General features: G+C 46.4%; 1 protein-coding gene and 1 non-coding gene across 8 annotated transcripts in view; both read left to right on the top strand.

The window, feature by feature from the left end:
* Positions 1-27,831, top strand: part of B3GNTL1 (UDP-GlcNAc:betaGal beta-1,3-N-acetylglucosaminyltransferase like 1) — a 100,797-nt gene that overhangs the window by 13,265 nt on the left and 59,701 nt on the right. For 5 of the 7 annotated variants that reach the window (XM_032591154.1, XM_030296706.1, XM_032591153.1 and 2 more), the window contains one exon: positions 3,764-3,828. In XM_032591154.1, coding sequence (XP_032447045.1) covers positions 3,764-3,828 — 65 coding nt within the window. Of the gene's footprint in view, positions 1-3,763; positions 3,829-21,402; positions 21,408-23,273; positions 23,279-27,831 lie in introns of those variants that run through there. The other 2 variants (XM_032591158.1, XM_032591157.1) reach the window with 1 other exon arrangement.
* On the top strand, positions 27,032-27,138 carry LOC115501946. Its single transcript, XR_003964987.1, has one exon. It is a non-coding gene; the product is annotated as a U6 spliceosomal RNA (small nuclear RNA).

The raw sequence follows: 27,831 nt of genomic DNA, 5'->3' as shown, positions 1-27,831 counted from the left end.
TTTTACCGTGATCATCTGCGCTCCCTTGGGAAGTAGGAAGGGCCTTCCTGCCGTTTCTCTGTTGAATTCTTACACGGATATAATCCTCGTGCCAGCAGGAAGCAGATCATCACCCTTACTTGCATCAGCAGAGGGGTCGAAAGAGTGGAGGTTCTGGATAGCGTACATAAAATACGATTCCTTTTCCTCGGTGGAAAGGGCCTACAGAAGGTGGCAGTGGGAGAAGGCGGGCAGGGGGGACGGGGTGTCGGGAAGCGAGGGGGCTCAAGGGGGAGGCTGCTGAGTTCTCAGTGGGGCTCAGTGACTGGGGCCAGGACCTGCCCCATTCTTGTCATCCTGATCTTCCCCATGATCTCATGCCTCCAGAAGACGTTCTGTTTTTTTCCCCAAATGATTTCTTATTCGCATTGTCTCCAGTTTGCTTGAGATAGAAAACTAAAAAATCAGTTACTGTAGAACATCTGTTTCAACTTGCATCTGAAATGTGTGTAAATGAATTGTGGATTTTGAAGCTAGTCTGAACATCCTTGTCAAATCGTCTTTTATTAAGATGTTTTGTATCTTCCATAGTTGATAAAATAGGTTGAAGGCATTTTGGTGGCTGGTGTGATTGCTTCTCTGACCTCCATCTTAGAAACAAGTTTTGTTTTTCATTAAATATTTCCACAGATTAGATATAACTTGAGTCGTGTCACATTTGTATGTATTTTGTCAATTAAGAAAAATCAGTTGTAGGGGCGCCTGGGTGGCGCAGTCGGTTAAGCGTCCGACTTCAGCCAGGTCACGATCTCGCGGTCTGTGAGTTCGAGCCCCGCGTCGGGCTCTGGGCTGATGGCTCAGAGCCTGGAGCCTGTTTCCGATTCTGTGTCTCCCTCTCTCTCTGCCCCTGTTCATGCTCTGTCTCTCTCTGTCCCAAAAATAAATTAAAAAAACGTTAAAAAAAAAAAAAAAAGAAAAATCAGTTGTAATAGTGTGAAGAAGTGGAGGCAACCTGCTGTCATTTTGGAGACGGGCAAGGCAGAGTCATGGGGGCCCGTAACACACGAGTGTGGGATGGAGTTAATTTGATTAGATCTGAAAGGGCAGATTTTCCTATAATGGTATTTTCTTAAGCAGGAAAAGTTACATTGACTATTGGAGAGCATAAATCCAAAGTGTTTCTTTTTTCAGGAGTGCGGAGTTATTTAAATTGGATTAAGATTCACTTATTATTTCATATCATAACAGAGCAAAACATTTCTTAACAATGCGGTCACTTACTCAAATGAAAGTACAGCACAGTTCCGCCCTCCCCAAGAGTGAGGACACCAATCCCGCCAGGGCTGCGTTTTTTTTCCTGCTGTGACCATGACAACCAGCTGCGTCCCTTTGTGACAGCCCCCCAGACAGCAGGCCCTGGCACAAACATTTGACTTTCTTCAAGGCAGTAATATTAAAGCAAATTCCTTGTCTTTGCCAAACATAGGACTCATTGTGAGGAACTTCCAGCTTCCTTAGTGAGACATTTTCCTCCATTATCCAAATTCTGGGGTTTGATTTGTACCCCTTCTGAAACCTGACTCTACTGAGCAGCTTTTTAAACAGAACTCCTGCTAGTTTAAATGTGATTGTGGGCCGTCTCTTCCCATTTTCATCTTCTTCATACGGCTCTTGGGTTTCGACCGCGTGAGGCCTTTCCCTGGGTTTGCTGTGCTTGGCGGTGATGATGGCGCTTTCTGCAGCTGCCGGTGCGGCTGCCAGGGCCCCCCCTTGTGCCCTTCTTCTCTGCTTATTACACCTGTGGCTCTTTGAGATCTGGGACCGGTCTGCCAACCGGTTGGCATTGGCTAAGCTCTAGGATTCATGCTAAGATTGAGCTGCCACCTTGCGTGGAAACAGCCTGCACCAGGGCACCGGTGCAGGGAGACTTCCTGGAGCTCGAATTTGCTCAAACCCCCCACTGAGCAGCTGCCTTCTGCCCCCTCGGAGAGGCGCTGTCCTCAGCACAGAAAACCCAGAGCTCTGATGTGGCCTGAGGCAAGTGCGCTGCTGTGTCCCTGGCGCCAAGGAACCTGGTCAGGTCGCCTGAGCCTGATTATTGGAGGGATTTATTGTTTTACCTCTGCACACATCTGCTTCACTTCGTGTGACTTTCCTCCGTGGCACCAAATCTGTAACCGGATGGTTAACTCGACTCAGGTGTTGGCAGCCTCTTTTCTGTGGAGCATGTATCTGTGCCCCTGAGGCCCCTGAGGCCCCTCTAAATCGTCCCATAACCTGCCCTGCCCTCCGTCCGGACTCAGCTGTCTCAGCTCAATTTGCTGACGCTCCTTACTGGCCAGGCCTGCCTTCCCACCTGCCGCGGACAGCCCGGTGCTCCCCACACCGTGGCAGGCTGTGGCTTCTGCTCTTTCTCCTGGCGCTACCCCAGCACGGCTCAGTGGGCACGCAGCCACTTTTTCCAACCCAGTTGTAAGTCGTAATCACTTTGAAGCCAAAGACTTTTTAAAACATCTATTAAAACATAACATCCGGGACAGCTGCGAGGCTCAGTCGGTTCAGCATCTGTCTTCAGCTCAGGTTATGATCTCACAGTTCGTGGGTTCACGTCAAGCTCTGTGACAGCGTGGAGCCTGCCTGGGATTCTCTCTCTCTGTCCCTACCTACCCCTCCTCAAAAATAAAATAAACACTATAAAAAAAAAAAAAAAAAAAAGAGGGGGCGCCTGAGTGGCTCAGTTAGTTTAGCGTCCGACTTTAGCTCGGGTCATGATCTTGTGGTCTGTGAGTTCAAGCCCCACGTGGGGCTCTGTGCTGACAGCTCAGAGCCTGGAGCCTGTTTCAGATTCTGTGCCTCCCCCTCTCTCTCTGTCACTCCCCTGCTCATGCTCTCTCTCTCTCTCTCTCTCTCTCTCAAAAACAAGCTTAAAAAAACAAAACAAAACATCCGGAAGAAAAGTGCACTTATCATAATTGTCCAGTTCAGTTAATTTTCACAAACTGCCAGCACCATGTCACTGGCACCCGGAGGAGGAGCCAACATCACCCACCCTCAGAGACCCCCATCTCCCTTCTGGTTCTGCCCTCTTCCCAAGGTGACCTCCCGATTCTGGATGAATTTGCCATCCTCGTGCGCTGTGTGAACATCACCCGCGTACATGGGCAGCCCAGGGATGTCCGTTCTCAGCGTGGTGTGCTCTCAGCTTTTCCGTTCTACGTTGGGGATCTGAGGACAGTCACACCTGGTGAACATGGGGTCTGCACCTAGCAGGGGAGCCCCTAGGTGTGTGCATGTGCAGACATAGTAAACGCTGGCAGTGACTGGAACCACCACTGAGAGATACATTCAGCTAAGTACTGATAAAGCATCCCGTTCGGCGAGTGCTTAACAGCCAATCACACGCGTGTCACTGCTTCGAATCTACACAGACATTTCCATTCAGTGACGTTTTGACTTTTTTGAAAATATTCCCCAGGGTTAGCTTCGTTATACTCTGAATGGTTGCTGAATTTGTTTTCCTCCAGGGAGCAGTCCCTCCTTAACACACTGGGTCTGGGTGGGCTCTTTGCGTCCCAACGTAACACTGACTGTGTCTCCATCCCTAAAAATGGGACACGGTTTTCCCTTCCCTCCCTTCTCACTCCGTCTAAAGCCAACTGGATTTTACCTGCTGGGGTACCATGTTTTGAGCTTCCTAGTAGTATGTGTTACTCCAAGTTCAGGAAAGAAAATACCATCAGAAATTGAATTATAAAAGACCTTTTCTTTTTCTTTTTTAAAACAGTCGGATATTCTAAAAATCAAGCAATAGCACAGAGCTCGGGGTCTTACCTTTGCTTTTTGGATTCGGTAAGTAACTCTTTGTTTTACTTAAAATGTGTATATATGTAGTGGTTGAATAATCAAATGACCTTACATTTTAGTGTGGTTCTTGAAAACCATTATTCTAATATATAATGATGAGACTTAAAAGTTAAGGTTCATGGGCTCTTGCTGTTAAATTGCAAGAGCACATAATGAGTTAATTAATTTTTGATAAATAGGATGGCATAAAAATACAGAATTGCACAGCAGAGAATCACATAAATAAAACTGAAGATAAACTGGGACAATGTGGATAAGCACTTAAAGGATGAACAGCCTTAGGGAGACAGAGGTCACACAAGTTATAAGGAGGAAAGGTTCATCAGGAAGGAGGGGAGCAGTCAGACTGCAGCTGAACTCTCACAACCTTTTTATCACTTGTGACCAAGGAAACACAAGTGACATTCGTGAGATACGAGCTTTAAAAACCAAGTTAACAGGGTTTTCTGAGGTGCGTATACTCAGTATTTGCAAAGTGTGAACTGGGGGCGTCGGCAGCATAATTTTGCATTTTGTATCAAGAACTTAAAAAATGCTCATGCCCTCCACTCCTAGATTTCACTTGTAGGGATCTCAGAAATTCTGAAAATGATTTGTGTGCAGTCTGTACGTGGGCATTACTACGTTAAAAAGCATTTTCAGTAACATGACAAATGATTACAATAGGCGAAGCATCACTGCACAGTGTGTATTTCAACCATGGATTTTCTCTTTAATTAGCTTATTTTTTATAAATTTTTTTTATTTGAGAGAGAGAGAGAGAGAACGAGAGAGCATACATGTAAGCAGGGGAGGGGCAGAGAAGGAGAGAAAATCCCAAGCAGGCTCCAGACTGTCAGCGCAGAGCCCGATGCGGGGCTCGATCCCACAAACGGTGAGATCATGACCTGAGCCAAGATCACAAGTCGGACGCTCAACTGACTGAGCCACCCAGACGCCCCTCTCTTTAATTACCTGAAAACCCACCTTTAGAGTGTCTGTCTGCATGCAGTCTCCCCTTGGGCCCCTCTGGGTCTCGGGACACAGGGTACCCACCTCCTCTGGGCATTCCTTAGGGGGTTCTGTTGAGCAAGGTCAGCTGTGTGTCGGAATTTCTGCTCGTGCTAATTAATCCACCTACTTTTCTTCTCATACTGGCTCAGAAGAACCTACTTTTCTTCTCATACTGGCTCAGCCTTTCCCTTGATTACCAGGAACACGTGGTGGGAGTGGGGTGGGGGGAGGTTTGGGAAGAAGTTTGCCTGACAGACAGCCCTGCTCTCGAAGACAAGCCCCAGGGCTGTGGTTCCTTTTTCTTAGACTAAAACTCCCTTTCATTCCATCATCTCCTTCCAGACCCTGCCCTGGGACCTGTTTTCACTCTCAGATGGTCTGTCCAACATTTTCCTAAACAAAGACAGTCTCCACTGAAGACAGTCACACCCACCATGGTCCACAGTGTGCTTCTTAGGGCCTTTGGGTGAAGGGAGGTGGTGATTTTCTTGTTCTCCTTTAGGGCTGCTCTTTATGAAATACTGGACAGTGACAACGTGTTCTCTTGACTGGCCATGGATGCGTTGCTGTGTATGTGTTCCAGAATCGCTGGCAGGATTCTGGAAGCTCTCTAGGTGTGCAGGCTCCACATGGACAAGGCCAGCAGGACTCGGGAGGAGAGGAGGGCTGAAGATGCCCTCTCCTCTCTGATATCCTGTGCAGCTTTCTCTCTGTTCACTGGAGAGTAGGAAAGAAAACGTAGGAAGGCCAAGTTGGACAAGGTGGAGCCCAATTTAGAACAGTGAGGACTGCAGACCAGGGAGGCACTGAATAAACTTGCTGATGGAAGTCAGCATAGCCACCACTGAGCTGGCAGAGGGCAGGGCAGAGAACCAGGTCCCTGAAAGTGCCCTTCCGAAGTGGGCAGGGAGAGGAAGAGCAAGTTGGACGCCTGGCCCCATCACTCCCAGAAACTGTAGGGAGGGAGGCAGGCAAGGGCTCAGAGCCACAAGGTCCCTGCTTCCAGGAGCAGGAAGCCCCCAGATTGGGCATCACGATGTCTCCGTTCTGGGCGTGGGCGTCTGAAAAGATGGTGATGCTGAAGTCTCACCAAGAAGACTTGCCCTGACTCCAGAGATATGACTTGTTCTCAGGGTTTAGTTGGAAGAAATCAGGGCAGTAAATTTCGGTGAGCTTTGCGTTGGAATTTGCATGACCACCTTGCTGTCCTAGCCAAGGGCCTGGAGGCACAGAAGGGCCCCACAGTTCCTGGCTGAGGGTGGAATAAGATTAGCAAACAAAAAGTCTGGCTTTTAAAGAAGGTAGCCTTAGGCACATATTGTGCATCAGGCCTGGGGCCTGAGTCCCTGGAGGTCTGTGGAAAAGAGGGCTTGTAACAGGGTTTTGTTGGGGGGGGGGGCCTGCGCTTCCTCCCCAGGGGTACCCCGCCACTTTCCGCCACCGCAGAGAACCTGTCTGCGCCTGCTTCCCTGGGGACCCCGGCAGTGGTTAGCCACCAAGGAACAGTCTGTCCTGGATGGCCACAGCCCCCAGCAGGGGCTGCAGGCCCAAGGGGATGGCTCAGGGGATGCCCTGTCTTCCAGGAGGTGTGTTGGTGTCCTTAGTAAAGGACAGAGACAGGCCGTGCACCTGTGCTGCCCTCTGGTGTGGGGATGTGCCTTTGACTGCTGCCCCTGGCGCCTTTTCTCTGTGCACCTTGGTTTTATTTGTTTAGTTTCTGATCTTGTTGGGTTTGCTTCGTTTCTAATGCTCATTATATTTCAGCCTTTCTTTTCACTTTTCTCATGTAAGGTTTAAGACGATTCATTTTCTTGTGGTGACCGTGGTGGGTGCCCCTCAGTCCTGAATAGCATGGTACACTTTTTAGCTTCCGTTGTGATTTCTTCTCCTTTTTAAGTGTAGACCTCAGGATTTCAGGAGCAGAGAGCTGAGTCAGTCACGAGCCTTGTTCAGGACACGCTCTCACCATGTGTCGTGCGTGTGTGGTCTGGTCGCTGTGTCTTGACTGTGTCGCCTAGAGCTAGAGCCGGCTCGCGCTCTGGCCCTACCCCTGCGGAGCTCTGGTATTTATACCAATCTGGAAAAGTTCGTTAAAAATTTCAGTTGTTTTCATGCGAGGAGTATCAGGCCGTGTGTGATATTTTAAAACTTAACGTTGTTAAGATATATCCATACTGTTGTTGCCAATCTTTATAGTTCATTCAGGTTTTAAAAATTGAGGTGAAATTTATATACTGTGAAATGCAGGATTTCAATGTGAAAATTGTGTACAAGGTGAACAATTTGGTGAGTTTTGACAGCTGTGTACCCCTAACACCCCAGTCAAAATACAGAATGTTTCCACCACCCAGAATGTGGGCCAGAGAGCACTGCGTGGGGCTCGAATCTGCAGGAAGAATCACACAGCGTGCCCCCTTGTGTGTAGCTTTTCGCTCAGCGTAACGGTTCTCCGTGGCATTTTGTATGTCGGCAGCTTATCTTTTTATTGTGGACGTGCCACAATTCGTTTTTATGCTGTACTGTTTACTGACATTTGGGCAGTTTCCTGTCTGGGTTATTTTAGCGAAAGCACCGTGAACATTCGCATCCAAGCCTTTTTGTGGACTGCATCTCCACCGCGCCTGGGAACATACCAAGGGGTGGAGTTGACAAGTCATAGGGTGACACTTGCTTCGCCTTTGGAGAACCTGCCGAGCCCAGAGGCTGCCCTGCGCCCACGTGGCGGCTCTCCACCTTGTGGTGCCGCGGACGCTGTCGGCCTCAGTGCCAACCATTCAGCAGACGTGCCGTGCGTCTCGTGGCCGCTGTACTTAGCGCTTTCCTGCTGCCGATGATGTCGAGCACCTCTTCTTGGGTTTATTGGCCGTTCATTTCTTTTGTGAAATGTCTCCAAATCTCTTGCCTTTTTTTTTTTTAATGGGCCATTCATCTTGTTACTAGTTACGAAAGTTCTATATTTTGGATGCAAGTCCTTTGTCAGATTCCTGTACTGTAAATATTTTCTCCCCACTGTCACTTGCCTTCATATTTAATGGTGTCTTTTGACGAGCAGAACTTCTAAATTTTATTGAACTTCGGTTTAGAGGTTTTTTTTTTCTTTTATACTAATTTTTTTTCTAAGAAATCTCTGCTTGCCCCAGAGGAGAAATTATTGTCATATTTTTTTCTAGTAGCTTATGGTTTTTACTTTTATATTCAGATCATTGTCTATCTCATACTAATTTCTGTGTGCAGCAGGACTCAAGGCTAGTTGGTGTTTATGTGGGGACTCGGTCACAGCACGCTTCGTAGAAGACACTGCCTTTTCTCTGTGGAGTTGCCCCAGTGCTCCTGCCGAAAGGCAGTCGGCACACCAGTGCGGGTTCATTTCAGCCCCTGTCCTGTCCTGTCCTGTTTGTGTGCGGCCCGCACAGCACTGCACACACCGATGGAGTGCATGTGCCCATCCCCCAGGACGGCTGCTTCCAGCTGTGTCACAGTCTGTTGCGGGAGCGAGGGCGCCTCGTGCGGCCATCTGGGGGAGGGACGCAGCGCTGCTCTTGCGCGGCTGCCGCCCTCAGAGCCCTGGCTGTGGGTGGGTCCGCAGCCCCTCAACACTCAGTATCGTCAGTCTCTTGACTTTTGCTGGCGCCTCACTGTCTCGACCTGTGCCTCCTGATCGAGAATCGTGGCGAGAACAAGCTCGGTGGCTCCCTTTTCTCCGGATGTGAGCTTTTGTCTTCTTGCCCATTTTTCTGTTTCAAACGTAAAGAAAAGTCGCAAAGACAGTATGAGAGCTCTGGTTTGCGGCCAGCATTGTGCCTGTCACCCCGAGTACTTTGTTTCCTACAAAGAAGGACGTCTCCTCCAAGCAGAGCAGGGACACATACATGACATATGCCCCCACGCCTAGCCTGCTTGCGTGTCACCTGCTCAGAACCACACACCGCAGTTACGTGTCTGTTTCCTTCATCCCCTTAGTCTGGGACGTTCCATAGCCTGTCCTTGATACTTTGGACAGTCCCAGGTACTTCTCTTGTAGACTGCCCCTTCAAACAGGTTGTCTGATTTCTTCATGCCAGTGTTAGGCCAGTGTCTTTGTCCAGAGCACCTTCTTGTTGCCCCCTCAGTGCGTGTGATTTTGATTTGCCCTGTTCCTGACCGTGCTGTGTCTGGTCATTTGGTGAAGGTGGCATCTGGACAGTGGGAGCTCTGGCAGGCCCTCATGAGCTCTCTCACGGATTGCCTCTTCAGCCAGCCTTTCCTGTGGGCACGCCAGGGTCTGGGGGGGGGGGGGGGGTCCTTGGTCGGGAGAAGATGGTTGTGGTCTGCAGTGAAGGCAGGGCGCTGAGTGGAACTTGACCACAGGTGGTACATAAAAATGAAATGCTTTTGCACAAAGAGGGCTTCTAAGACCCCTTTGCTGGGTTGCATTTTGGCTCGTTGGCCGCTGGGACACAGTCTGGTGGCAGCTCCCAGGCTGCTGCTCGGATGGTAGTTCATTCATTCATGTGCCAGGTGGTACTGGGGACAAGGGGTATAGCAGTCAACGAATCAGACCAGAGCGAAAGCCAACGTCTCCACTGCGACATCAGGCCCTGTGGCCTTCTTGCCTCCTACTGCCTCCACGGACCCTTGCGTACTGTCTCATGCACAAGCCAGGCCCATGTCCCCTCCAGCTTCTCAGCGAGGCCCAGGAGGAGCTCCACCCCCTGCCTGCACACAGAATGCCCTGCTCACAGCACTCGCCACCTTGCAGGTGCCTGCCACGGACATGGTGTGCCTTGGCCTGGGCCCTCACGGTTCAGGACACTCTGTAGAAGGGGCTTGTGTGCGCTGTGAGCTTGAGGGGCACTGTTTCCACTTACTTAGGTCTTTGTGTCTTTCCTACAGGTTTGTGAAGTTTGTGCTGTGTTGGCGTTTTCTTTGAAGCAGCTGTAGAGAGATGGTGCAGTCTTGCTTTCTGCATTCACTTGCTCGTTGTCAGTATAAACAAATGTGATTATTTTTGTGTGTTGATCCTGCAGAACTCCCTTTTAGCTCTAGGTTTGGGGCTACATTCCTGAGGATTTCCTAGGTAGACAGTCGTGCCATCTGCAAATAAGGACAGTTTTATTTCTTCCTCTCCTGTCTCTGTGCCCCTCATCTCCGCTCTTGCCTCACTGCACCGAATAGACCCTGTGCTGTGCTGGGTGACAGCAGCGCCCTTGGCTTTCCAGGATCCTGCGCGGAACCCGCTGAGCACTGTGAGCCACGTGCTGGCTGAGAGCTTTCCGCGTGAATAGGTGTTGGGGTTTGCCTCATGTTTTTTTCTGGGTCAGTTGCGATTTGTTGGTTTTTAAAATATGTGTGTTACTGAAGATTTGTAAGATTTTTTTCCATGGTTTTAGAATTTGGAATTTTTCTGATTTGGAAATTTTCTGATCATTCCTGGAATTTGGTGAGCTCTTTCAAAGCATAGTCTCAAGGTTTTTTTCAAATAGATAAATTTTCCTATATTAGCTTCTAGTCTCCTCTTTTTCTATCTTGTTTTTCCCTTTTGGGTCTCTTGTGCTTGAATTTGGGTCTTACAGTCTGCTCATCCCTTTGGGATTTCTATTTCCTTCTAATTTTGCATCTTACAGTTTGACCTTCCAGCTGTGAGCCATGACCACCCACTCCATCCTCGCCGTGGCTTTTAGGAGTGGGATCTTTTGCTTTCAGGTCCCGTCCCTGGCGTGCCCCTGTTTTGTCTGCTCCCCCAGCAGCTCCAGGGGCAGCCGCTTCTCTCTGCTACCCAGGCCCTCTGAGATGGGTTCATGGCTTTTTGTTTGTTTGTTGCTTTCTGCCCCCTGGGAGGCTGGGCCGAACTGTCCCGGGGCCAAGGCATCAGGTGTGTAGTCCTGGGGCCCAGCCCTTCCATTCACACATGGGTGGCCTCTGCTGGGCCCCACGGCAGGCCTGTGATCCAGGTGTCCTTGGTTTCTGGTCCTTTCTCTCCCAGCCTCCCCCTTTCCTCGGTCCTCCTGACAGATCAGGGGATCTTCCTGGTGCACTTGTGGCGAGATCCTGGAGCATGGAGTTGGGCCTGGGGACCACTGGCTGCTCTCTCCTCGAGACCCTGCATGACCGTGGCCTTTTGCTGCTCTCTGGGCGGCCAGCGTGTTCAGTGGAGGTGTTGGTGGTACTGGCGGGGACAAGTGGCACGACACAGACCTTGGGCCTGCTCCCTTTAGCATGCTGGAATCTGCTTCCCTCACTGCGGGAGCTCTCAGGTCATGCTATGGTCGTCAGAGGGCAACCCAGGGCCTTGCCCACCTCACCCAGAGTGGGGATCCACATCGAGGATGAGAGGCTTCCGTCAGGCCTGGCTCTGGCCTTCCATCAACACACTTAGATCCTCCAGAGTGGTCTCATTCATGGGGGTCATTCCCTGGACTGTCCCCACCCCTTCCTTCCATTCCTTCCACACAGGTAGCCCCACCTGTACCCACTGAGCAGACGTTTGTACCAAGCAAGTCTGTCGTCCCGTGAAACCTGCCTGTCTCAGAGATGTGAGGAAGGTGGCTGTGGGGGCTCCTGTGCCCATGCCCATGACACATCTCAGGCCTCCTGCATGACCCGGCCTTTCTCTGTGGTCCTGCTGCTGTTCAGAAAACCGCACGCCTCCTCCGGCAGGGCTGTGTGCTTAAGTTCGAAGCAGGGACGCTGGCTGTTACTGAGTTGGCCACGGCGGGATTGGTGTGCAGAGTAGTCCCTCCAAAATACAGTGCCACGTGTTTAAGGGGATCTTTGATTCGGTCTTTTCTGAGTGAGTTTCCCAAGAAAGAGAACAGAAGTGTTTGGACACCCACCTTGGTGCTGTCATAGTGCCCAGAGGGCACAGGGCTGTGTGGACAGAGCGTGGCCCTCACTGGAGTGCCCACAGGCCACCTGCCCAGGGCCGCCACGAAGGCCTCAGCACACGGAGACTACGTGGGCCTCGGAGCCTCTTTCCCTACAAGCTGGAGGGCTGCTTTGCCTCCTGGACACATCGGAGCCCTCATATCCTGGGCAGTCTTGGACCCTCAAGTTGTTGGCTCTGTGCTTACCGTCTTTCACCTTTGAGTCCAAATGGGCATGTGGAACCCAACAGGGCCCTGTGTCAGGTGGCCCCAGCATTTCCAGGGTTTGACACGCACAGTCTGGCTTTTGTCTGGCAGAGCGGGAGGTCCTGTGACTCATTTGTGAGTGCCAGAAAGTGATTTGAACCACTTTTGCCGTGAAGCATTTTGTCCAAACTGCTAGGAAGTAGCAATGCTGACTGATTCAGAGGCTCGCAGTTCATGTTTCTGTTTCCCTCTAGTTCTGTCCCAGGCGTTTGGGGAGGGTGGAAGGTTGAGGCAGACGGAAGGGGGCTGAGTGCCTACAGGGCTGGGACTGGAGACCTGGCTCTGCTCGGAGACTTTGGAGAGCAAGGCATTTGAGCACAGGTGTGGCTGTCACTGAGAGGCCGCTGGGTGGTGGTGTTTGCTCTATTTAGAGCGGCCCACCAGCCGGTAACTTGTTAGACACGCCTGTTGCCAGCGGGTCAGAAGGTTTGTTTTTTCTCCTCTCTGCATCATGTGCCCACCGATTTTTATGTCTCACTTACGGGGTCATTCAGAAAAGAGTATTGTTGTCCGCTCCGTAGAATGTGCTGCGACTTTAGAAAACGGGCAACGTCACGGGCTCAGGTCTGCGACAACCAGAGCCAGCTGGGTGCCAGGCCTGCAGATGCTTGCTTTTCCGACTGAGCGTCAGCTAGAGATTTCGGCTCCACAGGCGAGCAGGGGTGGGTGGGGTGGTGAGCTGCTCCTGCCCGAAGGAAGCAGGAGAAAGCAGGAGAAAGAAGTACGGGGCCTCCGGGCTGGCGCCTCGCGGCCTCTGAGTCATCTCTGGTCTCACCAATACTGGCATGCGGGGTTTCGTGTGAATAGGTTCAGAACTGAGGTGAGCTTCAGCAGTTCGCAAGCCAAAGTCCTTTTGCCGTTTTATAAAGTCATCCCTTTCATTCTGTCTTAAACAATGTGTCTGGTAAATACACGCTCCCCTCCATTCAAATAAACAATTGGCAGAAAACTCAAAGTTCTGTTTAAAGGTTGTTTTACGGACTTTATCAACTGATGGGAGTGTGTTGATGCCTGTGTGGTACGCGGCCTCTGGGGGTATTTGCTAGGACCTGGCTTGCAGCCCCCGTTGTGCTGCCAGGGTGGGGGCAGCGCTGGGGGGCGGTCAGGGTGGCCACCTCCCGCCCCCGCCCGCCTCTCCTTCTCCAGACACACCAAAGCCTCTCCTTTCTGGGCTTCCTCTCCTCCTCTTTCCTGAGAAATAAATTATGGGCTCTGTTTTAGACCCAAGACCGGGAGGGCGTTAGCTGGGTCAGGAGCCGGGCCACGTGATCTTAGCAGTGACTCTTCCCCAAAAGGCTCGCCTGGATCCTCTGAGAAGCGGACGGTGTCTGTCTCCTGGTTTGATGGGCAGCTGCAAATCAGTGCTGCTCTGGGGGGCAGGGTGCCCACTTGTGCTCTTGGAAGGAAGAGAGATTCCTTCTCGGCACTCATGAAAGGCCTCCCTGGAACAGACAACAGTTGAGGAAAGGGCCGTGTGAGCCCAGAAGTCTCCGCATGTGTCCGCTCACACTGTCCACGGGAGTCGCACTCAGTCCCTCTGCGCGTGTCCGCTCACACTGTTCACGGGAGCCGCACTCACTGCGCACGTGTCCGCTCACACTGCCCCACGGGAGCCGCACGCAGCTGTTTGGTGGTTGACAGGCTCCAGCTCTCGCCGAGCGCCACTAACCATGATTTCTTACAGAGACTCAGGCCCCGGACAGCAGTGAGCCTTTGAGCTATTTTCTGTTTGTGTAGCGTGTTTTCGTTGTGAGGCTTAGGAAAGGGGGAGGACCCGGGTGTTTGCCCAGCTGCTCCCTCGAGCGCCGGTCCTGAAACCCCGCCGGCCAGGGGGAGGGCTTGCTGCAAACGTGGGTTGGGACCTCTGCGAACGAAAAGACCCCAGGCCCCGCAGGCAGACTCTGTCTGCCCTCACAGGCTTCCAGACACTTCCTTCCGCAGCCAGCCAGCTCCGGTGGCCTCCACCCAAGAAGGAGAAGGTGGCGCACCTCCTGTCCCACTCCAGTGGCAGTGACTTCTCCGCTCCCTGCCCTCTCTGTCCCTCTGTCCCACGTACCCCTGCTGGTTCCTACAGTCACGCTGGCCTGGCAGACAAGAGGGGCCGCTGTGACAGAGCTGGCAGGGGTGCACGCGGGGACTCTACCCTGGAGACCTGCTGGCTCGGGAACCAGCGGGCAGGGGGTGCAAGGCAAGGGGCCTCTGCTCTCAGCTGCGTGAGCCCTGGGCAGTCCCCCATCCTGCCCCTGCAGCCTGGACTCCCCTGTGCTCCTCCTCCCTCCCGCTGAGTCTCTTGCTCATCTGAGGAATTCTTTTCTTCTCTCTCAGTTAAAGGCGTTTCCTTTCTCAGAGGAGCAGGGAGCCAGGGCTGGGGCACTGGCCACACAGTCCAGGTTCTGTCAGTGGAGGGGCCACACAACTTGAACGTGTGTGTGTTCAGTGAATCTGCATGTGTGACCCTAAATGTCTTTTGTGTGTGCTTCTGCTACAATTACGGCTATAGAAAAGTTGTGTGTGCACATGGGTGGGGGCTGGAAACTCAGAGCAGTAAAATCCGTGCATTGGAGAGATGGTGGTTCTCCGGAACATTTCTGGTGTCGCCGTGGCACCTGTGCAGTAAACCCAGAACTATGATGATGATTTTAGAAAGCACCATGGAGTGAACTCAGCTTAAACTTTCTTCCTAAATAGTGGGTGTGATTGATTAGAGATATATTTAAAATCAACCGGGGGCGCCTGGGTGGCGCAGTCGGTTAAGAGTCCGACTTCAGCCAGGTCACGATCTCGCGGTCCGTGAGTTCGAGCCCCGCGTCAGGCTCTGGGCTGATGGCTCAGAGCCTGGAGCCTGTTTCCGATTCTGTGTCTCCCTCTCTGTCTGCCCCTCCCCCGTTCATGCTCTGTCTCTCTCTGTCCCAAAAATAAATAAACGTTAAAAAAAAAAAGTTTAAAATCAACCTGACTGGGTTATTCCTTCTATATAATAAAATACACCCATTTAAAGTGCACATTCAGTGGGTCTGACAAATGTCTGCACCCGCGTGAGGACCGCCTCAGTCCAGGCTACCATTTCCTTGTGCTGCTTCACACTCGTCGTGCCCGGCCCCTGGAAGCAGCTACCAACGGATTTCTTTAGATTAGTCATGTAACTATGGAGTCATCTGTTCTTTCCACCCCTGAGGGTTTTTTCCTGTTCTAGAACCTCATAGAAATGGAATCATACAGGGGCGCCTGGGTGGCGCAGTCGGTTAAGCGTCCGACTTCAGCCAGGTCACGATCTCGCGGTCCGTGAGTTCGAGCCCCGCGTCGGGCTCTGGGCTGATGGCTCAGAGCCTGGAGCCTGTTTCCGATTCTGTGTCTCCCTCTCTCTCTGCCCCTCCCCCGTTCATGCTCTGTCTCTCTCTGTCCCAAAAATAAATAAACGTTGAAAATAAATAAATAAATAAATAAATAAATAAATAAATAAATAAAATAAAAAAAAAAAGAAATGGAATCATACAGAATGTGCTCTTGTGGTTGGCCGTTTTTGCTCAGCATACGCTGAGATTCGTCTGTGTTGTTGCTGACATCAGCGAGTCAGGCTTTTTTGCTGCCAAGCTGCATGTTCCAGGGTGCACCTCCTGTAGGTGCCCGTCGGGGGACATTGTTTGCCTACCTTGAGTACAGACACCATGGAAGTTTGTGCGGGTCTTACCGTGGACATGTACGTCGTTTCTTCTGATCAACGTTTAGGGACAGAGCTGGTGGGTGGTGTAACACGTTTGCCTTTGTGAGAAACTTTAGAACTATTTTCCAAAAGGATGAACCATTTTATAGTCCCGGCAATTTAAGAGAGCTCCAGTTGTCCCGAGTTCTTACCAACACTTGGAGTTATCTGTCTTTGTGATTTGAGCCCTGTGGCATGCCTGTGGGACTGTCTCCTTGTAGGTTTAGGTTGCATCTTCCTGGTGACTAAATGTGCTTGCTGTGTCTTCATTTGGGTGCTGACTGATCACACATGTCTCTTCCTGTGTGAAGTGTCTTCCAAGTCTTTTGAGTTTTTTATTAAGTTGTTTGTCTTGGTCTTGAGTTTTAAGGTACAGATTCTTTCTCCCAGTACATGGCTTGCCTTTGTTTTCATTTCTTAAAAGTGTTTTAATGAAGAGAAGTTGTCCATTGTGATTAAGTCCATTTCATCAGTTTTTCCTGTCAAGATCTGTGTTTGTGTGTCCCTTCTAAGAAAATAAGAAACCTTTGTCTACACCAAGACTGTCTCCCTGTTTTTTCCTAGAGGTTTTACTATTTTGCCTTTTACACATAAATGTGTTACCTGTTTTGGGTTAATCTCAGTGTGTTGTGAAGGAGGGATTGCGGTGACAGTCTCCCTCCCCTAACCCAGTCCCAGCACCTGGGCTTGGCATCTCTGTTGAAGGCCGAGTGGCAGACACAGCATGGGTCCCGTGTCTCTGTGCTCATGTTCTCCTTCACGCTGCCTTCGTTCACGTGGCATAGTCATGCTGAAAAAAATCAGGTATGGTTAAATCTTCCAGCTGTGTTCTTCCTTTTCAAAGTTGTTTGTTTGTTTGTTTTTAGGTCTTTTGAATGTCTGCAAACATTTAGAATCTGCTCTCAAGTCTGCTTGGACTTTTATTGGAATTGCATTGAATTTGTAGATCCATTTTGGGGTCTTACTAATCCTGAATGTTCTGATCCATAAACGTGGTACATCTCTCTTTATTTAGGCCTTCTTACATTTTTCAGAAATGTTTTATAGTTTTCAGGTTACAGGTCTTTCATCTTAACAAAATACATCACTAAGTATTTTATGGCTTTTGGTACTATCAGAAATTAGTATGAAAAGTAAATCCCCCAGTTTTATTGCTGTAATGTGCTAAATTACCTTATTAGTTATAGTACGTTTTCTGTTTGTTTTTTAAATAAGAATTCACTGTGAAGTGACGAACAGACTTTTACGTGTTTCTGTCTGACTGTGAGCCTTTATCCCCTGTTCTTGGCTCACTGTAATGGCTAGGACTCTGGGGCAGAGTCCTACAGAAGTGGTTCTGCTCAGAACTCTTGTGTTTGTGTCATCACTTACACTACGAAGAAAAACGCATGCAGAGAAGAGCACCAGATGTAAATGTACAGCTCAGCGAGTTTCATACAGCAGGTATTTGTGTAGCCACGCTGGAAGCCCCTTCTTGCTTCTGCCTGATTACCTTCCTTATTCCCCCCAAAGTTAAATACGCTCCTGTTTTCTGAGGTGATAGTCCTGCCTTTTTCTGAACTTTTATAAGTGGTGTCATTTATAGTTTTTTGGATCCAGCTTATCTCACTCTATAGCTTGCCTTTTCACTCTCTGAAAGCTACCTAGTGATGAATAGAGTTCTTAATTTTAAGGCAGATCAATGTAGTAATCTTTTCCTTTACGGTCAGTCCTTCATGCCTTCTTCTTGAGGTATTTTTTTCCTACTTTTAGGTGCTGAAGTTATTCTCTTAGTTCCAGATGCGTTCTTTCTTTTTTGCCTTTTATATTCTGATCGAAACTCCACTTGGAATTGCTCTTGTTCATTTTTATTGAAGTTCAACACATACATAGTTCAGGGCGCAGGTCGTAAGTTTGCAGCTCGCTGAGTTATAGGAAACTGTGCCGTCCTGCGTAGTCATCTGCAGGTGCAGGGCTGGAGCATTGCCAAGGTCCCACACCCCCTCTTGCTCCTTGTCAGAAATCCCATCCTCTTCTCCACACCCAAAGTTAGTTTTGTCTTATTTTGACCTTTATGTAATTCCTTATGTAGTCTTTTGTGTCTGGCTTATTTTGCCCAACATTACATTTTGGAGATTAATGCTGGTTTTTGTGTAGCAGCATTTCACTACCTTTCATGGCTGGACATTTGGGTGTTTGAGTGATGTTGCCAGGAAATGCTTGTACATCTCTTTTGGCACACGGCCACTGTACATCTGCTGGTCACACACGTGGGGAGGGACTGGCGTGCCCGCAGTGCTGTGCTCACCTGCAGCAGGCACTTGTCCAGTGGTATGAGGGTGTGCTACCTGGCCTGTCTCCTCCCAACCATTCCTGTGACTTGTCTTCTTCACTTGAGTCATCTGGTCATCACATGGCAGTACCTGTTTGTGGTTTTAAATTCATTTCCCTGATGGCTGACAGGGTTGCAGGTAGATATTTGGATATTTTCTTCGTGTACAGCCTGCTCATGTCTCTTGCCCATTTTTTATGATGTTGCCTCTTTTTTCTTCAATAGGAGTTATTCAGATGTATCGGATACAAGTCCTTTGTTGAACTTATGAATTACAAATAGCTCCCCCCACTGTGTGGCTTTATCTTTTATTCTTTTAGTAGAGTTTTAGATGAATAGAAGTTTCTAATTTACTGCAGTCCAGTTCGCCAATCTTTTCCTTATTGTTAGTGCTTTTTCCCCCAGTTGTGAAATTTTTGTTTACCTCACTCATGAAGATATTTTTCTATATCATTCTCTAGAAATTTTATTTGTTACTTTTCCCATTCTGATTTACAGCTGATCTAGAAATCACTTCTGTTTGCATGTGGGTAGAGGTCCTGAATGACTCCTTCTCGTAGGGATTTCCAGTGGGTGTAGCATTGTTCATTGAAAGGAAGGTCCTTGCTCAGCAGCTGTCCAGTGTGGACGTGTGTAGGGCCTGTTTCTGGCCTCTGTGTTCTGTCCAGTCAGGCTATTGGTCTGCCCTTTGCCACATTGCAGCTTTAGAGAACAAACACAGTGTAGTTTGATTCTGTAAGCCCCCTTATTCATCTACTTCAGTACTTCTAGCTATTTTCTTCTAAATCTTTTTGCATTTTTATATAAATATTAGAGTCATTTATTAATTTTCAAAGCATCTCCAGTGAGGATTTTGATTGGAATTATGTTGAATCCATAGATCAGTTATGGGAGGACCGACTTCTTTATGGTATTTCAGTTTCCTAACAGTGAACATATGTCCATTCTTTTACTTACCTCAGTCGCCGTGCATGGCTTCAGTCCTTTGTTAAATTAATTGCTTGGTATTTGCTTTTTTAAAAACATTTTTTTCAGCTTACTGAACTATAATTCATATAAAATCCACCCACTTAAAGTGTATAGTTTGGTGGGTTTGGTGTGTTCACAGTGTTGTGCGGTCATCACCACGGGACACACACCCCCATTAGCTCCTGCTCCCCACCCCCAGCTCCCAACCGGGCACCACTGGCTCCCTTTGTATCTCTGTGGCTTGCCTGTTGTGGACAGTTCCTACAAGTGGAATGAACACAGTTTGGTCTCTGTGACCAGCTTCCTGTGCTTTTCCATCACATTGCAACCAGAGTCAGAGCTTCATTTCTTCCTGTTATAGGGTCATGGTCCACTGTATGCATGGACCACCTTTACCTTCTGATGGCATTTGGGTTGTTTCCACCTTTTGTCTATTATGCATAACGCAGTCATGAACATTCCTGTACCAGTTCCTGTGTGGACAGACATGTTCAGTTCTCATGGGTATAAACCCAGGAGTGCTGTGTTGCTCCATGTTTAACATTTTGAGGAATTGCCAGACTGGTTTTTAGAGGAGCTGCACCACCTTACATTCTCACCAACAATATAGGAGAATAATTTGATGTTTTCTGATATTGTAAGTGGCATCATTTAGAGCATTTTGTAGATCTAGAGAAATTAATTTTTATATATATAAAGTAATTTAATTTTGCTTATCAATCTTGTACTCCGAAACCTTGCTAAATTTACTTTTAATTCCAATGTTTCTCTGTTGATTATTTGGGTTGTTTATGTATACATTTTTCCTCTTTCTAAGCCTTGTGCTTTTTATTTTATTTTATTTTTAATTTTATTAATGTTTATTCATTTTTGAGAGAAAGAGAGACAGAGCATGAGCAGAGGAGGGGCAGAGAGAGAGGAAGACACAGAATCTGAAGCAAGCTCTAAGCTCTGAGCTGTCAGCACAGGGCCCAATGCAGAGCTCAAACTCACAAACCACGAGATCGTGACCTGAGCCGAAGTCGGACGCTTAACTGACTGAGCCACCCAGGCGCCCCTTATTTTTTTCTTTTTAAGACAGAGTGCTAGAGGGGGAGAGGAGCAGCGGAAGAGTGAGAGAATCCCAAGCAGGTTCCACGCTCACTGCAGAGCCTGATGCAGGGCTCAGTCCCATGACCCTGGGACCATGACCTGAGCCGAAATCAAGAGTCACTCAACCGACTGAGCCACCCAGGTGCCCCTCTAAGCTTTGTCCCTTTTATTTATTTTTCTTTCTTTTCTTTAAAAAAAAATTTTTTTTTAACGTTTATTCATTTTTGAGAGACAGAGTGTGAGCGGGGGAGGGGCAGAGAGAGAGGGAGACACAGAATCTGAAGCAGGCTCCAGGCTCTGAGCTGCCAGCACAGAGCCCAACACGGGGCTCAAACTCACGGACTGTGAGATCATGACCTGAGCCGAAGTCAGATACTTAACCGACTGAGCCACCCAGGCGCCCCTTATTTATTTTTCTTAACTTGAGTCTCTAGTAAATTTTTAATTTACATCCAAGTTAGTTACCATATGGTGCAACAATGATTTCAGGAGTAGATTCCAGTGATTCATCCCTTACGTGTAACACCCAGTGCTCATTCCAACAAGTGTCTTCCTTAATATACCTTCCCCATTTAGCCCATCCCCCCTCCCACAACCCCTCCAGCAATCCTCTGGTCTCTATATTTAAGAGTTTCTTATGTTTTGTCCCCCTCCCTGTTTTTATATTATTTTTGCTTCCCTTCCCTTATGTTCATCTGTTTTGTATATTAAATTCCTCACATGAGTGAAGTCATATGATACTTGCCTTTCTCTCACATACTAATTTCTCTTAGCATAATACCCTCTAGTTCCATCCACATAGTTGCAAATGGCAAGATTTCATTCTTTTTGATTCCCAAGTAATACTCCATTGTGTGTGTGTGTGTGTGTGTGTGTGTGTGTGTGTGTGTGTGTGTGTGTATACCACATCTTCTTTATCCATTCCTTCATCGTTGGACATTTGGGCTTTTTCTATACTTTGGTTATTGTCGATAGCACTACTATAAACATTGGGGTGCATGTGCCCCTTCAAAACAGCACACCTGAATCCCTTGGATAAATACCTACTAGTGCAATTGCTGGGTTATAGGGTAGTTCTATTTTTAATTTTTTGAGGAACCTCCATACTGTTTTCCAGAGTGGCTGCACCAGTTTGCAATCCCACCAGCAGTGCAAAAGAGATCCTCTTTCTCCGCATCCTCACCAACATCTGTTGTTGCCTGAGTTGTTAATTTTAGCCATTCTGACAGGTGTGAGGTGGTATCTCATTGTGGTTTTAATTTGTATTTCCCTGATGATGAGTGATGTTGAGCATTTTTTCATGTGTCTGTTAACCATCTGGATGTCTTCTTTGGAGAAGTGTCTATTCCTGTCTTTTTCCCATTTCTTCCCTGGAATATTTGTTTTTTGGGTGTTGGGTTTGTGATAAAGTTCTTTATAGATTTTGGATACTAACCCTTTATCTGATAATGTCATTTGCAAATATCTTCTCCCATCCTGTTGGTTGCCTTTTAGTTTTGCTGATTGTTTCCTTCGCTGTGCAGAAGTTTTTATTTTGATGAGGTCCCAGTAGCACATTTTTGCTTTTGTTTCCCTTGTCTCCAGAGACATGTTGAGCAAGAAATTGCTGCGGCCGAGATCAAAGAGGTTTTTGCCTGCTTTCTTCTCTAGGATTTTGATGGCTTCCTGTCTTACATTTAGGTCTTTCACCCCTTTTGAGTTTATTTTTGCGTATGGTGTAAGAAAGTAGTCCGGGTTCATTCTTCTGCATGTCGCTGTCCAGTTTTCCCAGCACCACTTGCTGAAGAGATTATCTTTATTCCATTGGATATTCTTTCCTGCTTTGTCAAAGATTAGTTGGCCATACGTTTGTGGGTCCATTTCTGGTCTATTCTGTTCCATTGATCTGAGTGTCTGTTTTTGTGCCAGTACCATGCTGTCTTGATGATTACAGCTTTGTAATATATCTTGAAGTCCGGGATTGTGATGCCTCCAGCTTTGGTTTTCTTTTTCAGGATTGTTTTGGCTATTCAGTGTCTTTTCTGGTTCCATACACATTGTGGTGTGGGATTGTTTGTTCTAGCTCTGTGAAGAATGCTGGTATTATTTTGATAGGGATTGCATTGAACATGTAGATTGCTTTGGGGAGTATTGACATTTTAACAATATTTGTTCTTCCTATCCATGAGCATGGAATAATTTTCCATTTTTTTGTGTCTTCTTCAATTTCTTTCATAAGCTTTCTATAGTTTTCAGTGTATAGATTTTTCACCTCTTCGGTTAGGTTTATTCCTAGGTATTTTATGGTTTTTGGTGCAATTGTAAATGGGATCGATTCCTTGATTTCTCTTTCTGCTGCTTAATTGACGTAAAGGAATGCAACTGGTTTTTGTGCATTGATTTTATATCCTGCAACTTTACTGAATTCATGGATCAGTTCTAGTGGTCTTTTGGTGGAATCTTTTGGGTTTTCCATGTAGAGTATCATGTCGTCTGCAAAGAGTGAAAGTTTGACCTCCTCCTGGCCGATTTGGATGCCTTTTATTTCTTTGTGTTGTCTGATTGCTGAGGCTAAGACTTCCAATACTGTTGTTGATTAACAGTGGCAAGAGTGGACATCCCTGTCTTGTTCCTGACCTTAGGGGGAAAGCTCTCAGTTTTTCCCCATTGGGGATGATATTAGCATTGGGTCTTTCATATATGGCTTTTATGATCTCGCGGTATGATCCTTCTATCCCTACTTTCATGAGTATTTTTATCAAGAAAAGATGCTGTATTTTGTCAAATGTTTTCTCTGCATCTATTGAGAGGATCATGTGGTTCTTGTCCTTTATTTTATTGATGTGATAAGTCACATTGATTGTTTTGTGGATATTGAACCAGTCCTGCATCCCAGGTATAATCTCACTTGGTTGTGGTGAATAATTCTTTTAATGTATTGTTGGATCCAGTTGGCTAGTATATTGTTGAGGATTTTTGCATCCATGTTCATCAGGGAAATTGGTCTATAGTTCTCCTTTTTAGTGGGGTCTTTGTCTGCTTTTGGAATCAAGGTAATGCTGACTTCATAGAATGAGTTTGCAAGTTTTCTTTCCATTTCTATTTTTTGGAACAGCTTCAAGAGAATAGGTGTTAACTCTTCTTTAAATGTTTGGTAGAATTCTCCTGGAAAGCCATCTGGCCCTGGACTCTTGTTTGTTGGGAGATTTTTGATTAGTGATTCAATTTCTTTACTGGTTATGGGTCTGTTCAAATTTTCTATTTCTTCCTGTTTCAGTTTCGGTAGTTTATATGTTTCTAGGAATTTGTCCTTTTTTTCCATATTGCCCATTTTATTGGCATATTAATTGCTCATAATATTCTCTTATTGTGTTTATTTCTGCTGTGTTCATTTTGATCTCTCCTCTTTCATTCTTGATTTTATTTATTTGGGTCCTTTCCTTTTTCTTTTTGATAGAACTGGCTAGTGGTTTATCAATTTTGTTAATTCTTTCAAAGAATCAGCTCCTGGTTTCATTGGTCTGTTCTACTGGGTTTTTTGTTGTTGTTGTTGTTTCAATACCATTGATTTCTGCTCTAATATTTATTATTTCCTGTCTTCTGCTGGTTTGGGGTTTTATTTGCTGTTCTTTTTCCAGCTCTTTAAGGTGTAAGGTTAGGTTGTGCATCTGAGACCTTTCTTCCTTCTTTAGGAAGGCCTGGATTGCTGTATACTTCCCTCTTATGACTGCCTTTGCTGCATCCCAGAGGTTTTGGGTTATGGTGTTATCATTTTCATTGGCTTCCATGTAGTTTTTAATTTCCTCTTTAACTTCTTGGTTAGCCCATTCATTCTTTAGTAGGATGTTCTTAGTCTCCAAGTATTTGTTACCTTTCTAAATTTTTTCTTGTGGTTGCTTTCGAAAAGTTTCATAGCGTTGTGGTCTGAAAATATGCATAGCAAGATCTTGATCTTTTTTTACTTGTTGAGGGCTGATTTATGTCCCAGTTTGTGATCTGTTATGGAGAATGTTCCATGTGCACTCGAGAAGAATGTGTACTCTGCTGCTTGAGAATGAAATGTTCTATATGTATCTGTTAAGTCCATCCAGTCCAGTTGTCATTCAAAGCCATTGTTTCCTTGTTGATTTTCTGTTTAGATGATCTGTCTGTTGCTGTAAGTGGGGTGTTGAAGTCCCCTACTGTTATGGTATTGTTGTCAATGAGTTTCTTTGTGTTTGTGATTAATTGACATATATTTGGGTGCTTCCTGTTTGGAGCATAAATGTTTACAACTGTTAGTCTAATAAATTGTTAACTAGAAGTCATGACAATGGCGTTTTCGTCTCCTTTGCAATCTCAGAGAGTGCACTGAACCCTTTCACTGTTAAGTATGTTGTTTGCTGTAGATTGTTGTCATACTTGTCCTTAATAAAGCTAGGGATGTTCTCTTCCAAAGCTGAAGAAAGAGTAGATGCCCCAGGCAGAGGAAGGGCTCCTGTCACTGTGCCTCCATCTGGACTATATCCCCCAACAACCCCTCAGGGCCTGCCCCTTGGGCTGGAAGACCCCCAGCATCAGCGCAGATATTTCCTCCAAATCTTTTCACCTTCTGGTTATTCTGCACACAAATTTGAAATTTCGATGAAGCCTGTTGATCAGAGTTTTCTTTCTATCACTTGTGCTTTGTTGTCAGATGTAAGGATTCTTTGCTTAACTCAGGGTCACCAAGATTTTTCTGAGTTTCCAGTTTTAGCTCTCACGTTTAGGTCTGTGGTCTACTTTGAATTCCTTTTGTGTGTGGTGGGGATTGATGTTCATTTTTCCCTTCCAGTACTGAGGCCCCAGCCTTTGCCTTGCCTGGGCCATTCCTCTGCTTGTGGCTCTGCCTGTGTGGGTCTGCACACATCCCCGGGCCAGGTGGTAGCTCTGTGGCTGTGAGTTTTGAATCAGAAAGCATAAGATCTCCATCATGTTTCTTCTTTTGTCAAGACTGCCATCGCCATTCTGGGCCTTTACTTCTCCATGGGAATTTCAGGATCAGCCTGCCAATTTCCATAAACACACAAGTAGAGGTTTTGGTATGTATTGTAGTGAATCCATAGGTCAGTTTGGGGAGAACTGTTTTGTAATATTGAGTCTTCTGATCCACTAATGCATGATGTCTCTTCTGTTCATTTAGATCATTCACTTGTTTCAGCAATGTTTTCTGATTTCCACTGTACAAGCCTTGGCACTTCTTTTGTTAAATGTATGTCTAATGGTTTTATTCTTTGATGCGATTATGAATGTATTATTTTATTTCAGATTATTTGATGCTAGTGTATAGAAATACAATTGAATTTTTGAACTGTAAATTGTATTTATTTTTTATCGTTTTATGTTGTTTCATCACAGCAAGTGTGCCCCTTAATCCCCATCACCTACTTCACTGCCTCCCCTCCCTTCTGGTGACCATTAGTGTGTTCTCTATAGTGAAGAGTCTGTTTCTTGGTTTGTTTCTCTCTCTCTCTCTCTCTCTCTCTCTCTCTTCTTGTTTTTTTTGTTGTTGTTGTTATTTTTTTTGTTTTTTTTGCCTTTCTCATTTGTTTCTTAAATTCCACATATGAATGAAACCATCTGCTATGTGTCTTTCTCTAACTGACTTATTTTGCTTAGCATACTATACTCAAGCTCCATCCATGTCCTTGCAAATTGAAAGATTTCATTCCTTTTTATAGCAAAGTAATATTGCGTAATATATATAGGTCTTACACCTTTATCCATTCATCAGATGATGGACACGTGGGCTACTTCTGTAATTTGGCTATTGTAAATAATGCTGATATAAACATCAGGATGCATGTATCCCTTTGATAGTGTTTTTGCACTCTTTAGGTAAATTTTCAGTAGTGCAATTGCTGGATCATAGGGTAGTTCTATTTTTAACTTTTTGAGGAATCTCCATACTATTTTCCTCAGTGGCTATACCAGTTTGCATTCCCACCAACAGTGTAAGAGGATTCCCCTTTCTCCACATCCTCACCAACACCTGTTGTTCCTTGTGTTGTTAATTCTGACATTAGTGTCAGAATGGCCTTGTGTAGCCATTCTGACAGGTGTGAGTGGTATCTCAGTGTGGTTTGGATTTATATTTCTCTGATGATGAGTGATGTTGACCATCTTTTTTCATGTGTCTGTTTGCCATCTAGACATCTTCCTTGGAAAAGGGTCTATTCAGTCTTCTGCCCATTTTTAATTATGGGGGGTGTTGAGTTTGGTAAGTTCTTTATAGATTTTGCATACTAACCCTTTATCAGATGTGTCATTTGCAAATATCTTCTCTTATTCCATAGACTGCCTTTATTTCCCCACAGTAAACCTTCTCTGATGTGGCCTCTTCTCTCTTTGGTTGTGCCAGTCTTCAGGTTGATTTCTGGGGTATTTGGGGTGATTTTGGTCTAGTTATGTCCATGGGATGAGGTGTGCCCAGGGTTCTCCTACCCTGCTGCCATCTTCCTCCTCTGAGTCAGTTGCCTTTTAGTTTTGTGGGTTAAAGACCTAAATATAAGACCTGAACTCACAAAAATCCTCCAGGAGAAAACAGGCAGCAACCTCTTTGACCTCAGCCCTAGCAACATTTTTCTAGGCATGTCTCCTGAGGTAAGGGAAACAAAAGCAAAAATAAACTCTTGAGACTTCATCAAAATAAGTTTCTGCACAGTGAAGGAAGTGGTCAACAGAAATACAATTGATTTTTGTGTTCTGATCCTGTATTCTGTGACCTTGCTGAACTTGTTAGTTTAGTATTTTTTTGTGGATCCTTTAGGGTTTTCTGAATACAAACTCATGCTGTCTGCAAACTGAGGCAATTTCACCTCTTCCTTTCCAGTCTGGGTGCCTTTTACTTTCCTTTATTGCCTGATCCCACTGACCAGAAGCTCATGCGGTGCTCTGGGCACAAGGGCAGATGTTTTCCCTCATTCCCAGTCTCAGGGAAGACCTTTCGTTGCCCACCTTACAGACGTTAACTGTAGGGCTTTCATAGATGCCTTTCATCAAGATGAAGAAGTTCCCGTGCTCGCTTCGGCAGCACATATACTAAAATTGGAACGATACAGAGAAGATTAGCATGGCCCCTGCGCAAGGATGACACGCAAATTCGTGAAGCGTTCCATATTTTTATGGTTTCACTCTTATGTGGATCCTGAGAAACTTAACAGGAACCCATGGGGGAGGGGAAGGAAAAAAAAAAAAGAGGTTAGAGTGGGAGAGAGCCAAAGCATAAGAGACTGTTAAAAACTGAGAACAAACTGAGGGTTGATGGGGGGTGGGAGGGAGGGGAGGGTGGGTGATGGGTATTGAGGAGGGCACCTTTTGGGATGAGCACTGGGTGTTGTATGGAAACCAATTTGTCAATAAATTTCATAAAAAAAAAAAAAAAAGACATGGAAACAATCAAGGGTCCATTGACAAATGTGTGTGTGTGTGTGTGTGTGTGTGTGTGTGTAAAAAAAAAAAAAAAAAAAAGATGAAGAAGTTCCTTTCTATTCCTATGTTGTTGAGAATTTTTATCCTGAATGGCCACTGGATTTTGTGAAATCCTTTTTCTGCATTTATTGAGGTCATCAGGTAGCAATTGTTCTTTTTTTGTCAATATAATGTATGATATTAATTGACTTTCAGATGGTGAAGCAACCTTGCATTCCCAGGGATATCCCATTTGGTCTGGAATAAACCTTTGTACTTGTTGCCGATTTGGTTTGCGAATATTTTGTCAAGCACTCTTTCATCTATGTTCATGCGTCATATTGCTCTGTAGTTTTCTTAAGTTGTCTCTAACATTGGTACCGGGAAGTACTTAGCCACTTGGAGTG

This window comes from Lynx canadensis, chromosome E1 (assembly GCF_007474595.2).
Source record: "Lynx canadensis isolate LIC74 chromosome E1, mLynCan4.pri.v2, whole genome shotgun sequence".
NCBI classification, from domain to species: Eukaryota; Metazoa; Chordata; class Mammalia; order Carnivora; family Felidae; genus Lynx; species Lynx canadensis.
The sequence above is the reverse complement of the archived record's forward strand: the minus strand, read 5'-3'. Positions and strand labels throughout refer to the sequence as shown.